Source organism: Marmota marmota, unplaced genomic scaffold, assembly GCF_001458135.2.
Source record: "Marmota marmota marmota unplaced genomic scaffold, marMar, whole genome shotgun sequence".
NCBI classification, from domain to species: domain Eukaryota; kingdom Metazoa; phylum Chordata; class Mammalia; order Rodentia; family Sciuridae; genus Marmota; species Marmota marmota.
In genome coordinates, this window is record NW_026000048.1 from 16,934,283 (window position 1) to 16,949,547 (window position 15,265).

The 15,265-nt window shown below is 34.5% G+C and overlaps 1 protein-coding gene across 18 annotated transcripts in view; it reads right to left on the bottom strand.

Annotated features, from left to right (window-relative positions):
- Positions 1-15,265, bottom strand: part of Mllt10 (MLLT10 histone lysine methyltransferase DOT1L cofactor) — a 193,185-nt gene that overhangs the window by 101,183 nt on the left and 76,737 nt on the right. For 17 of the 18 annotated variants that reach the window (XR_007351102.1, XM_048812728.1, XM_048812723.1 and 14 more), the window contains 3 exons: positions 12,731-12,834; positions 10,648-10,741; positions 8,402-8,497 (listed from right to left, as the gene is read on the bottom strand). Coding sequence is in view for 17 of the 18 variants with exons in the window: in XM_048812728.1 (XP_048668685.1) it covers positions 8,402-8,497; positions 10,648-10,741; positions 12,731-12,834 (294 nt within the window). In the remaining variant the exon portion in view is untranslated. The remainder of the gene's footprint in view (positions 1-8,401; positions 8,498-10,647; positions 10,742-12,730; positions 12,835-15,265) is intronic. The other variant, XM_048812722.1, reaches the window with a different exon arrangement.

Consider the following 15,265-nt stretch of genomic DNA (forward strand, 5'->3'; position numbering starts at 1 on the left):
AAAAAAAAAAAAAAAAAAAACTCTACTAAAAGACTTGAAATAATCACAATAATGAAAATATAAAGAAAACAAAACAAGCCAGGTATTGTGACACATGCTTTCAACCCCAGCTACTAAGGAGACTGAGGCAAGATCCCAAGTTGAAGGCCAGGCTGAGTAACATAGTTGACCCTGTCTCAAAAATAATAATGGGCCATGGGGGTGGAGTGTTATCTCAGTACTACAGCAATTGCCTTGCATGCACAACGCCTTGGGCTCAATCCCCAGCACTGCCAAAAAAAAAAAAAAAGACAAGGGGTGGGGGTGGGAGTGCTAGAAATGTACCTCAGTGGCAGAGCACTTGTCTAACCTGCATGAGACTCTAGTTCAATCCCCTATTAAACAAAACAAACAAACAAAAAACCTAGTAAACAGCTACAGAAAACAAAGATAATCAAACATAAAGATAACTTTTGTCCCTGAAGTATAATCCAATAAAGAGGAATAGAAGGTATAATCAAACATAGAACTGTACAAATTGAAAAATAATTCTAAAAATTCTTCTATATTTAACACCCAAACTGATAGAAGAAGGCAAGAGGGAAAGGGATAGGCAGGTGTATCTGTAATCATTTCCAAAGCAAAAGCAATATGCCAGGCCCATAGTCTTGGGAATTGTGACCCACTGATCCTATATATAGCCAAGATACAGCCCAAAAACTAAGCAAGAAGACTCCTGTTATGGAAAAACTCAAGAGAATACAGGTCCTAACAACTTCTTTCAAAATGTTACTTAAAAGCAAAATTCAGCCAACGTAAAATATGAAAGAAAGAACTTATTGGAGGAGCTGTGGCATAAGGACTGGAAGTAAACACCTAGCAAATAAATCTAAACACAGAATGCCCACCATACTCAGAGGATTATGGTTAAAAAAGAATGTCACAGAATTTTTTTATGGGAAAAATTTAACATAAATATCTTTAAAAACATACAGACTGGACAGCAGGGAAAAGTGAAATGGACACGGGCGGCCTTTCATAGCAGGAGCTCGAAGTAGAATTTAAAGCATTTAATGAAAACAAAACATAATAGTTTAACACCAAACAGTAACTAACATGCAGAACCCTCCCTTGTTGACAGTCTCTGGCTCTCACAAAAATCATGATCTTTCCCCTAATGTTCTAATAAATGTAGCCTCACTTCCCAGCCCTGAAGTGAACATGGCCAGTAAAATAGATCGGATATATTTAGTCTTTGACTGCTTTAGGGCTGAGATATGTTTAAGTCAGCACAATAAAACAGAAGAAAAATTTTATTCATGGAGACAGTTGGAAATATTCATCTCACTCTTAAAAAGGTCCTGTCTCCCTGGCTTTAGATATTCAAGTGTTAGGCCATAACCTTTGAAAAACTTCAGTAATCTGCAGTGAGGACTGAAAAAGCCAAAAGAATCACCAAAAAAGACAACAATGCCCTGTCACTGCTGAACTGGCTATCATTAAATTAACCTATCTTGGGCTAGGCATGGAGGCTAATACCAGCAACTCCAGTGACTGAGGAGGCTGAGGCAGGAAGATCACTAGTTTAAGTCCAAACTTGGCAATTTAATGAAGTACTGAGCAATTTAATAACAGAACAGTTAAAAGGGCTTGGGGGTGTAGCACCCTTGGGTTCAATCCCCAGTACCAAAAAAATAAAAATAAAAAAAATAAACATTAACCAATCTTTAGAAAATCTTAATCTCTAAACTTAGACAAAATAATAAACTTGCAATTGTTTTAGCCAATCCAAGCCCCTCTGATTTGAGAATTCCATTAAGAGTTAAAAACAGGGCTGAGGCTATAGCTCACTGGTAAAGCACTTGCCTCCCATGCATGAGGCACTGGGTTCAATCCTCAGCACCACATAAAAATAAATACATAAAAAGATATTGTGTCCATTTACAACTAAAGGGGATGTGGGGCATAAAAGCAACCAAATTAAAAAAGATAGTCTTACATCTTCAATGTCTCATTTGTTTTGTAATTTCTACTATTAAACTTAAAGATATCTTTAAGGAATTATGTTTTCTGTAAGGAAATTTTATTTGAAGTTCAATAATACCTCTTTTACTTCCATTTAGCTCATTTTGACAAAAATGACTTTTATCTAACTATAGTTTTAACTATCTATGCACAGAAAATCTGGAATGTTTACTTAGCAGTAATGATGGCTATTTCTGATGGTGGTATCTTGAGAGGGTTTTTTTGTTTTATAACTTTAATTTTATAAATGGTCTGCCCATATATAATTATACATGGTTTACAAAAACAATGAGCTAAATGAGGTAGAAAGAAACAGTTACTCACCAATCTAATTTCTTCTTATTTGGAATATAAACAGACATTTTCAAGCTTTCTGTGCAGTTACATGTGGCCATTGTATGCAACTTCTAGGTCCAGTTCTTCATAGCCCCAGCTATTTAGTGGCCACACTGATTTATTTAATACAAATGAGCACAGTAGCCATGAAAGCAATATTTTAAAGAAGGCAGAGTCACAAAAGAGAAGAAATTTAAGTCCCTGATTTATATCTTGGAGGAAAACTGTCAATCAAAAATGCCTATTTTGAACTTAGCAGTGAATAAAAAGTAAACACGGTATAAAACCAACTGTAGTTTGAATTATACTGGGTTCGGAGACAACTCTACATAACAAATCATTTCTGTGTGTCTTTCAAGTGAAGCAATTACTGTCCATAATTCTAAACTGTCTTTTCAAGGTTGTTTATATAGTGAATAGGCTCAGAAGATACTGTGTCTACCACGGGTGCAACAAAAGCAGCCATGTTTCACCATTTGAAAAATTCAAATGCCCTAAGCCCAGAGTTCATTTCCTTTAAGCATGAGCAAATGTCATCTGGCCCTTTTTCTGTTGTTGCTCTATGAATTAGGCCTTCGAGAATGGTGTAAACATACTGATACTCTGGCTACTTCTTTTTTTTTTTTTTTTTTTTAAGTAATTAATTATCCTTCATCTCTGACCCAGAATTCTCCTGTGTCCCAACTAAATATCTCACAAGAAGAGTAAATGTTATACCTCTTTCACAGATGGACAGTTTGTTGATGAGAATGTGATGCTGTTAAAGACATTGCTTTCTGGAAGAAGGATAAGGGTCATGCAAGCCAACTACAAGATTTGAGGGAAATCTATGGTAATGAGTATCAAAATGTGAGATATTTTATGGCCAACCAGGAAATGAATAGAATTTCATCATATGGTGATGAGAAGAAACTGAAGAGATGATTATAGACTGGATATCAGAAAATACATTTAAAGGCGAGACATGGTGATGCAGGCCTATAATCCCAACAGCTTGGAAAGTTGAGGCAAGTTCAAAGGCAGCCTTAGCAACTTAGTGAGACGCCATTTAAAAATTAAAAAAGGCAGGGGATATGGCTCAGTTGTTAACTACCCCTGGGTTCAATCCCTGATACCAAAAAATAAAGGATTCTTTACCAAAGAAATGCAAAGAATATGTGAAAAAGACTTTATACGGCCTACAGAGCCCAAAATATTTACTATGTGGTTCTTTACAGGAAAAGTTTTGACTACTATTGTGTCAAATGCACATCTTTATCACCTAATGAGAAGAGCATCACATACAGAAGTACTAGTGGGATATATAAATCATTCATCAAACCATATCCCTTTCCTGGGTGGTCTAACAGAAGCAATACAGAATTCCAGGAGAACAAAGGAAAGCCACAACTTTGGAAAAGGATGTAAAGGTAGCAGAGGTAGTAAGAGAGTCAGTATCTCAACACAGAAGCCCTGCAGAACCAATAGGAACAAATAAAAAAGGCTAAGAGAAACTGGATATTTATGGTGAATTACCACCATGATTAGTTATTGCTCTTACAGTACCAAATGCATGATTAAATCCATTGCACAGACTGAAGGAACTTGGTAGGTAGGTTGTCTTTGGACATTCTAATGCCTCTGCCATACAAGGGTCAATATCAGATCACACCAAGTGGCAAAGTCTCCAATATGTCTCAAGTATTCCCACAGAAGAACCTAAACTCCCTTGCCACCTGAGGCAAATAGGTATGTCAAGGATTTAGTGCAAATGCCTCATCCTTTGATTTCCAAAACCATCACTATTTCTCGGAAAATCAGATCTGTGATATAATCACACCTATACCAGCAGTGTTGGCTGATAAGAAACTCACACAATAAAATTCAAAGACCTAATCAACAAGTAAAGTCTATGGGAAGAATTCACAATGCCAAATTCCTCTGGCAAAGAAAAACTGTTTTCTCGAGACTCGCACCATTAAAAAGGAAGCAAAATACCTTTAAATAAACGCAAAATTTTGGAGGCTACTAGTGGCTTACTTCGATAGTCTATTTAGTCTTATATCGGCTATCCTGCATCTTTTTTTTTTCCTTAAAGAGAGAGAGAGAGAGAGAAGAGAGAGAAAAGGGGGGGTTAATATTTATTTTTCAGTTTTCGGTGGACACAACATCTTTATTTTATGTTTTTGTGGTGCTGAGGATTGAACCCAGCGCCCCGCGCATGCCAGGCAAGCGCATTACCACTTGAGCCACATCCCCAGCCCTATCCTGCATCTTTTGAGAGGGAGCCCATACCAGCAGGCTTACTAGAAGCTGTGCAGTAAACTGTAGCACACACTTTGAGGACGCACAGACCTCCCTGTGCTTTTGAACTGCAGGTTTCCATGAATGATGATTTTGCCAAATGAAACTGCTTACAAAAATAAAAAAAAATAAAAAACCTCTTCATGAATCAGGCCCTTCTTAGCTAAGTAGTCATCTCATCTCATTTTGGCCTTTCCAAACACAGCCCAGACATTCTAAAGTGTTTTAAGTTCTGCCCTTTCTTACCTCTCTACATATGCAGAAGTTGAAAGCTTCAACTTGAGTACAAGATTTCAAAAGGGTAAGAACACAAAATAAGAAACAGGTGCCAGGTGACTCTCAAAGCTGAAAACTTTTAAAAGGACATAGAGTAGTAATGAAAATGCATTGATTGAGTCTTATTTCTCTGGGTTACAGAAGAAATTAGTCTAATTCTTTCCAAAGAGATTAGTAACCTTAAAAGAGACATCCAATCAATCTCCCAGGTGCACAAAACACTAATCAAAAAGCCACAAACCTTCACCATAACAGAGTTTATGATGGCAAAGGTGTCTATATCTGTTGCCAGTTGTTAACAATAAACTGAAATTAAGGACAAATAAGGGTAGGAGATAAATCCCATCTCACTGTAGAAGGGCACAGATGGATTTCTGGCATATATATTTGGAACTGAGTGCATTTCTACAAATAGACAGTCCCCAAATTAAGATGGTCCAACCTGTGATTTTTAAACTGGTACAAAATCTTTTCACAATACTCATTTCATAAAAGCAATACTCATTCAGTAAGAAAAACATACTGTGAATTCTGAATTTTGAGCTTTTCTTGGCTAGCAATATGAGATACAATTCTATCTGGCAATCCTGGGCAAAGTCAGCAAGTAGCAGCTCCCAGCCAACTATACAACCACAAGCATAAACTCTACAATATACTATATACTGTGTACCGCTAAACTGTGATGTTCACCAGATTAGGTGCATTAAATGTACTCTTGACTTTTCTTTTCAACTTATAACAAGCTTGCTGGAATGTAGCCCCACCGTGAGTAGAGGAGCATCTGTAATACCCTCACTAATGGTGACTTTTTCTATAAACTAATACTACTCTTCTGACACAACATGGATTAACTGGCAATGGGGAATAGAAAGATTAGTCTGAAGATGAAATGAACTGCTATATCAATGAAATAAATAAACTGCTATATCAATAAAATAAATAAACGCTCATTTCCCAATAATGATACTAATCCTTTAGAAATAAATTATTCTTTACATTTCTGAATCCTTCCCACACCTAGTTCTGTGGCAGAGGTTCTTTAAACATAAGAACAGGAAATTTAAGTCAGAATAACTCCATTTTCTTCTAACTACCATGAGTTACTGTAAGTTATTGACTAAATAGTCCTTTAGCCTTCCCATGAAAAAAGAGCTTAATCATTTTTTAAATTTTCAAACATTGCTTTTTTCCCATGTTTTTATTGGTGCACTATAGTTTTACATAATGATGGGAACTTAATCATTCTTTTAAAAAAAATTTTTTAAGTTGTAGATGGACACAATACCTTTATTTTATTTGTCTTTATTTGTATGTGGTGCCAGGGATCAAACCTAGTGCCTCACGCATGCTAGGCAAGCACTCTACCACTGAGCCACAACCCAAGGGAGCTTAATCATTCTTAAAGAGTGTTTTTTAATAGCTTCAAATTGAAGTGGTTTACAAGTGAGGTTGGTTCTTTTAAAAGATTTTAACAAGTATGGAACGACAGAGATGACTTCCTTATTAAAGATCACTAAAATATATTTCTAGTGATTTCTACTACAGTCAAAGAAACTGTTAATTTTATATACCACTTTGCTACTTAAGAAAAATAAAATTCTATTTTGCAGTTGTGACATATATAACAGGAAGTATTTATTTGATCTCTGCCCTAAGCAATTCCTGGTACAGAGCTTCTAAAAACCCTCTAATCCCTGAATGATAGGGATAAGAGAAATACGTTTGTTATTCATTATTATGTGCCTCCTTTCAACCACATTTGAGTTCATGCTAATGACTCTTTTTTATGCTAATAATTCTTATTGGTTGGATGATCACCAGAAAATCCAACCATGTATTGGAAATTTGAGTCCTACCCCTGGGCCCCTGGGAAGAGGAGAGATATTGGAGATTGAATCCAATGACCAATGACTTAATCAATAACAGTGATAGCATGAGACCTTCATTTTAAAAACTTAAAAAGCAATGGGGTTTAGAGAGCTTCCAGGCTGGTGAATATTTGGAGGCACTAAGAGGATTACACATTATGACAGAACATGAAAGCTCTACATACTTCCCCCATAAATTGTCTTATGTATCTTTGCCATCTGGTTGTTCCTGAATTATGGTATCTTTTATAGTATACCAGTAATAGTAAATGTATTGGGCAGTGAGTACTGGTGGCCCAAGCCTGTAGTCCCAGCAATGGAGGAAGCTGAAACAAACTGAACTCAAGTTCAAGGCCAGCCTAGACAACTTAATGAGATCATTAAAGATGAAATTTCCTTCTTCACACTTTATAATGAGTCCTACCTAAGAATCTGCAAATCATGATCTTAAAAACTCGTGGTGTCTCTTACTAAAATTACTAATTAAACCAACCCTGCCATTTTTTATTGGCAATTCAAAGGACAGACACAAGATAGATCCCCACTATTGCAATGTTATCACAAAAACAGCTCCATAACAAAGTCAAGATAAATGTGTACTTGCTGCCTAAAATCAAATATATGTATTTATATATACATACATATACACATACATACATACATAATAACTGTCCTAAACTTAAAATTATATTTATTATTTTACTCCTAACAGGAAATCTAATCCTAAAATTGAATACTGAAAAATTTTAAATGTTTACCTCAATAAAGGCACAAACAAAACTTGAACCAAAATGTATTTAAATAATTATACATTAGCATTCCCCAAATCCAAATTATTTAAAAATGTGAAAATGTTGTGATATGCCAAAATATTTTCAAAAACTAATTTATACCAACTATATAAGAATACTCTTTTCTATTAAAGATGCACTTTCTAGCCTCACTTCCATTCAAACAATTCATAAGTAGTACACTGGCAATATGTTCCTAAAAGAATTATAAATCAAGTATGAACAATTCTACAATATTCAATAATCTTATCTAAAAATTAACTATATCCTTTAACTTAAGTAAAATATATGCAGAAAACAAGTCAGAAGAAGACAGATTAGTATTTAGGCAAGATTTTAGCGTTTCAATTAAAAGACAAAATATTCTCAAACAAATGGTGTAACATTTGGCCATTAGAAAAAAATAATAAACCATTAGCATGACTAAAAAAAGAAAAACCAGCCAAGAATATACAAGACTTCAGATCTGTTCTATTATAAAGGAAAAAAGCTGATGAGATAATTACTTACATGTGAAGTAATCAGTTAATGATATATAGCAACAAAGTATTATTGCTGAAGTCACCTAAAGATTTCACAAGACCACAGTTAACACATGCAAGAAATCACTCTCATGCTTTCAAACAAGTTGCACTTTAAATTTTCAGTTACAATGGGTAAAACCATATTCACAAATATGGCATTATTTTAAGCCTACTCTTTGGTTTTAATACTCTTTCATTCGTCAAAATTTTTCAGTATTTCAATGTTTCAATTTAGGTATCAGAATCTTATCTAAATAAACAAAAAAATTTTTTTATTAAATTGATGTGCTACATATTTAGCAACAACAAATCCACTTACTTTTTTCTCTTTCTCATGATGTTTATCCTGAGAGTGAGAAGAAGAATCACTTAAACTTTGATCATATGACCTATTTGATCCCCGTTTGCTCTTTTTCTAAAAAAGAAAATATATATACATATGTGTATATGTATATAAAAATTTTAAGTAATTTTTGTTAGATTTAAACTAACTCAAGTGTAAAATATTTTAAATGTTGGTAAAGTTTTTAAAAAGTCACTATTTCAATTTATATAATCCAGTTTAAACATCATCCATTGTTACAAAGAAAAAAACTAACCCCCAATTTAACATTAATGCCATATTTTTGTATATTTTATTAAGTTGTGTGAAAAATAGATTACCTATTTTCAATGTCTGTCTTAAAAACATATATTTCAATCAAAAGAGAAAATGCCATTGTTAAAGAAGGATGCCAAGACTAGAAGAATAGAAAAGTAAATATTTGAAGAGTTACTTTATGCCACTAGTAAAGCAAGAAGCTTTTAATCTTATACTTCCAGTATTAAAATGGAATACGGTTTTCTAGAAACTTATCTTTACAGTTCATTAAGGAAATGTCAGTATTAGACCCATGCATTTTTCAAAGCATTACTAAAAGCATTATACATTTAAATAAAATTAAAATATTTACACAGCTGCATAATAAAGTACAAAGGCAAGACTTATTTGGGGTGTTTAAAAATTGTTGAGACTATAATTAGTTTAAACTAGATAAAAATGACCATAAAAGATAAAATCTATGCAAATAATTTATATGATCTTATTAAATTATTAAACAGACTTCTTTCCCAACTAGCAAATGGGATAACATTCTGTCAATAACTAGCAATGAGAAAATTCTATTTTACAAACTTCAAAATCCATTTCATTATTTGTATATTTTTATCTGTACCATATCTCATTTAGAAAATGAAGATTCCAGTATGGCTTAATACCCAGAAGCAAAATTTTCAATTTTACAATCTCAAAATTTCTCTTGAACAGCTGGTTATTTTTTGTCAGTCATTAAATCAAAGCCTTCACATCAAATGATAGAGATAAAACTTTTAAGTACAGTCATGTGTCACTGAAAAACTGGATACATTCTAGGGAATATGCTATTAAGTGATTTTCTCATTGTACAAATATCAGACAGAGTACTCTTTCACAAACCTAGATGGTACAGTTTCCTATACACCTAGGTTATATGGTATAGCCAATGGTTTCTAGACTATAAACCTGTACAACATAATACTACACTGAATACTAATGCTAAGTATTTGTGAATCTAAGTGTATCTAGACATGAAAGCTAAGGTAACATTACTAAACAAATACAATTTTTTCAGCTCCAATATAAACTTATGGGATTGCCATCTTATATGTAGTCCATCATCATTATGTGATGACTTAATGACTGTATTTCATATGGATGAAATACAGAAAACTGGAGATATGAATTGCTCATTTCATAAGACAGGAGCCTCTATTAATGTTATTAATATGAAAGGAAAGAAGAACAAAGGAAAGAAGGAGCAAGCCTCATTCTTGAGAAAAAGGTAATAATAAACACTAAAAGAAAAACAAAGGTGCCTTAAAACTTCAGTGTATGAATGTATAAGGATTGAGAAAGAAACACTTGGGACATTAAAGAAATACTGATCCTTCAAAGGAACATGAACATAAATATGAAATGATTAATCATATATTACTACTAACTCAATCATCCATGCTAATGTTTAACAGCAAAGACTGATTAAATTTTACAACATTCCCAAAGTTGGGCTTAAATATATTTCTTAAGGTCAAAAAGCCTTACTTCAATTTTACTATTTCCTAGTAAATAAAAATGAAAATAAATTTAAAATGACATGAGTAACAATAATGAAACAGAAAAACGAGAAACAAGTGAAAAGAAATCACAAAAGGATAATGACACGCCAAAAGTTAACTGAAAATAATGTAGGAGTTCTATACAAAATAATTTTTCTACTAAATGTACAGCAAAATTTGCTATCAAGTACTTATATATATTCTAAACTAGAATATTCTAGACTATTCAACTTTACAAAAGAACACAAGCAGAGCAAGATTTTTTTTTAATTAAATCTTTTCATTTCCAATAAAGAACATGCTAAACAAATTAATCATAAGCAAAAATTGAGGTAAAAGAAATTTCTTACACTTTTTTTTAAATAATGGTGTCACTCTATTGTCAAAACTAATTACTAGTATTTTAATATTAAATTCAAAACTAATTCTTACCAGCTTACTAAAATGGTATTTACAGTAGCCACAATACTGGACGTTATCTGCACCATTACCTTCTTCTTCACATAGAAGTCCAGCAAATTGAGCACTGAAAATAAAGTCCAGGTGCATGGATTAAAAAACAATACAGCATAAAGAAATGAACAAAATTTACTCTTAAGATGCTTGTAAGGAATATGTAAGGAATATATCTTCTAAGATAAAAGGCTTTATTCTATTTGTGGCAAAGTACATCTCATTCCAACCTGCAACTGATCATTTTTTAAAGGGTATGTATAGTTATGATTTAAAATAAGCTCTTTACTACTTGGAGGCTGAGAAAAAAGGATCCCAAATTTGAGGCCAGCCTGGGCAACTTAATGAGACCCTTTCTCTCAAAAAATAAAAAGGTCTGGGAATCTAGCTCAGTGGTAGAGCACCCTTGGGTTTAATTTCCAGTGCTACAAAAACTAAGTAAATACCTAAATGAAAGAATGAATAAACGAAAAAATGTGTTCTTCATCTCTATCAAGGATGAAGATGTATACATATTTAATGCTACCAAATAGACATTACGTTACTTAAAGAGACAGGGACAGGGGCTGTGATGTAGTTCAGTGATAGAGTGCTTGCCTAGCAAGTGCTAGGCCCTTTGTTCAATCCCCAGCACCAAAAAAAAAAAAAGAATGAATAAATAGAGACAGACAGACAGAAGAGACATACAGACAAAGACAGAGACACAGGCAGGCACAATACAGTGTGCCTGTAGCCCCAGCTACTCAGGAGGCTGAATGAAGCAGAAAGGTCAGGAGAGCCCAGAATTTTGAGATCAACCTGGACAACACTGTGACGCCACATCTTTAAAAAGAAAAAACTTTAGGATAAATTACATCCTACTTCATAATTAACAATTCAGTTTACTTTTTCAATCTACATCAGAAGTTCAAATAAAGCCCTTGCCTCTCTAAAAGGATGAAATGATATATCTAGCCCATGGATGCAAATTGAATATGCTTAAGAGGAAAAATTCATTCACCCAGGACTAAGTTCACAACTCTTGAAGGGAACAGTGACATAGCACATAGACAAGATAAACTTAAGTTGTGTTCTTCAGCCAAAAACAGTAGAAGAAATGAAACTGAAACTTGTATGTTTATATATATATTTTTAAATACAAAATACAGGGCTCTGGGGTGTCTCAGTTGTAGAATTCTTGCCTGGCACACACTAGGCTCTGTGTTCAATTCTCGGTGCGAAGATGTGTTTGTGTGTGGGCACACCCCGCCCCCCAACCTCGCCACACACACACACACACACACACACACAATGCTAGTTTACAATGACAATTCTGTCAATTTGAACTTTCACAATTTTAATACTCCAAAATCACAGTATTAAAATAGTTTTCATACCCAAAAAGGGAATTTCATCTTTGAAAAATTAGGCATAGTAATCAAGATAATTCATAAAAATCTTTTCCCCCCTCAAACAGCCTAGAATGTACTTAAATACTTAAAAGCTCAAGAAATGAGCATGTGCCTACATTAACCATCAGGCATAAATGGATTATTAAAATTAATAAGTATGTGGATTATTCCCAAACATTTTTTAACTATTATGTAAAATATCTGGTTTTTAATAATTTGTGTCCTTGAAATTTGGTGATATAAATGTGTGAGAGGCAGCCCACATAACCTCAAAAATGATGGTGACCATATTAATTTCCCTTGAGACAAAGAAGGTGAACAAGCACAATGAATCCTTACTAATATTTCAGACACTGTGCCAAGTCTACCTGTATCAGCTTATTTCATCCTAATTACAAATCAAAGGGTATGTGACCAATACCAATATTTTAAACAAGATGAAATGGGAGCTTAGTGTACATTAGAACCCAGGTCCACTTACTGCAAATCCTCATTAGTAAATATTAGTCACTTATTAGAATTATCTTTACTACAAATAAGTAAATAAACATAAAAACTATTCCAATAAAACTTACTGTAACTAATACTTGGATACCTAAGTTTTTAACTTATAACTTTAATACAAGTCATTTACCAATTGCTTTTCTACACAATGACGGAAATGTACTCACCAGGTTACATGAAAAGCTTGCCGACATCCATGTTTATTACATGTCATGCAAGCACCAGTGGCTGCTTTGCTTTCTCTTCCTTGTTCATCACAAATGTAGCATGTCTGAAGGCAGAGGAACGAAAACAAAAATAAAACCAAAGTCATATTTTGTTTTTTAATTTTTTTTAAGTTGTAGATAGACCTAATACCTTTATTTATTTACTTTTAGGTAGCGCTGAGGATCAAACTCAGTACCTCACACATGCCAGGCAAGCACTATACCACTGAGTTACAACCCCAGCCCTGTTTTTTTTGAGGCAGGTCTTGCTACCTTGCCCAGGCTGACCTCAAATTTGCGATCCTCCTGCCCCAGACTCCTGGACTGGTAGAATTATTATAGGCATGCACACTAACCTGAACTAGCCAAATTCATTCATGCTTTACTGTGGCTGTCTTCAGAAATGAAGGTAAGGTTTTACTATCTAACCCACTTTACTTCTAAACATGAATATTTTTTTGGACAGTAATTTTTATAAACAATAGAAATAGGAAAACAAACAATGACATACTAATAGTCCTACTAAAAAAATCACTATAGGACTGTCTTCAATAGCCTCAAAAACCCTGCCAAGGGGCTGGGGTTGGGGCTCAGTGGTTAAGCCCTTGCCTAGCACATGTGACATGCATTGGATTTGAATATTAGCACCGCATAAAAATAAATAAATAAATAAATAAACAGGAAGACTCTTCACAAGCACCAAGGACAGGACTAGCACAGTCTACTGCACCCTATTTTCACAATACCTCCTCATCAATATAAAACAAGTGATTCCTGTAACAAGAGTACAACAACAACAACAACAAAAAGTTTACCTTTCCTCTCTGCTGGAAATAAGCATATTTACAAGGGATTTGACACAGAGACTGGGACCTATGGGAGTAAGAACTGTCCCGTATAGATGAGCAAGATTACATTCCAACTCTCCACAAAGATTCCCACGGTCTTTAGAACCAGCAATATAATATGTTATAGTGGGAGGAAGATACTTTAGACTTAGTAAATCAGAAATGCCCCCAAAGATTTACTTGTGAGGAATTGTGTCAATCAGGTACAGTGGCTTCTAATCCCAGCTACTCAGTAGAATTGCATGTTTGAGGCCAGCCTGAACAACACAGCAAGATTCTGTTTCAAAAGAAATTTTCAAAACAGAAAGGACTGGGGGTGTTGCTCAAAATAGAACACTCCTGGGTTCAATCTCGAGAGAGAGAGAGAGAGAGAGAGAGAGAGAGAGAGAGAGAGAGAGAGCGCGCGCGCGCAAGAGAGAGAGATGTCCCAAGAGGTATAAGTTAACTCTGATTGCCATCTGGTCTATTTCTCGTGTAAAAATAGCTAACAGTAATATTTTTTCACAGCTCAAGATCATGGATGAAGCTGAGTGTGGTGGGTGTGGTGGTGCACACTTGTAATCCCAGTGACTTGTGAAGTCAGGCAGAAGACTGCAAGTTCAAGGCTAGCCTGGGCAACATAGAATCACCATGTCTCAAAATGAAAAATAAAAAGGGCTGGGGATATAGTTCAGTGGCAAAGCATTTCTGGGTTCAATACCTAGTACCACCAAAAAATAAAGTATGGCTGGTCATGTTATACAAGGCTGAATAACACAAACAATATTTATGAGTATCAGTATATAATGAATAAAATTATAAACTCACTGGAAGTTGACTTCACAAAAAATTAATGCCTAACCACATGTAATCAGGTGATAAATGTAGCAAAATAAAGTGAGGCAAGGCCAGCTGGTGCATGTTTGTAATCCAAGTGGCTCAGGTGGCTAAGGCAGGCAGATCACAAGTTGAAAGCTAGCCTCAGCAACTTACTGAGGACCTGTCTCAAAATAAAAAAAAAAAGGATTGGAAATGTGGCTTTATAGGTTAAGTGCCCCTGGGTTCAAACCCTGAGGAGGGAGGGACGGAGGAAGTAGGTAAGTAGGCAGGTAGGTAGGTAGGTAGGTAGATGGGGAGTGGGAATTTCAGAATCAAATTTCTAAAGAGTAAAAAGGTATAAACTAGTGAACTTCATTCATGCTATTTTGTGGTGCCAAATAACACCATGCAACAAAATTTACAAGGACAGAGTTCTTTAAAAAAAAAAAAAAAAAAATCCTAGAATCTACTTGGGTAAATGGTTTCAACTCCTTTTTTGAAAAATTACAGTTTCAGTCTGACCTGAATTGCACATCATTTTATACTTCTAAAAAGTAAAATCCCAAATTATAACATCATCAACCTAAACACACTGAATAAAAGCATTACTAATTATTCAAAATATAAGAAGGAAGTATCAAACAATTACAAGGGAAGAGAAAGAAAAAGGAAGAGAAGGAGGGAAGGAGGGAGGGAGCAGGGAAGGAGGGAGGCAGGGAGGAAGGAAGAGAGGGAGGGAGGGAAAAGGAAAGAAAGAAAACCAAAGACTGAAAGTGAACAGACAATGTCATTTGAATTCAATAAAACCATAATATATTCTTATTTCTTTAAAAAAAAAAAAGGGGGGGGG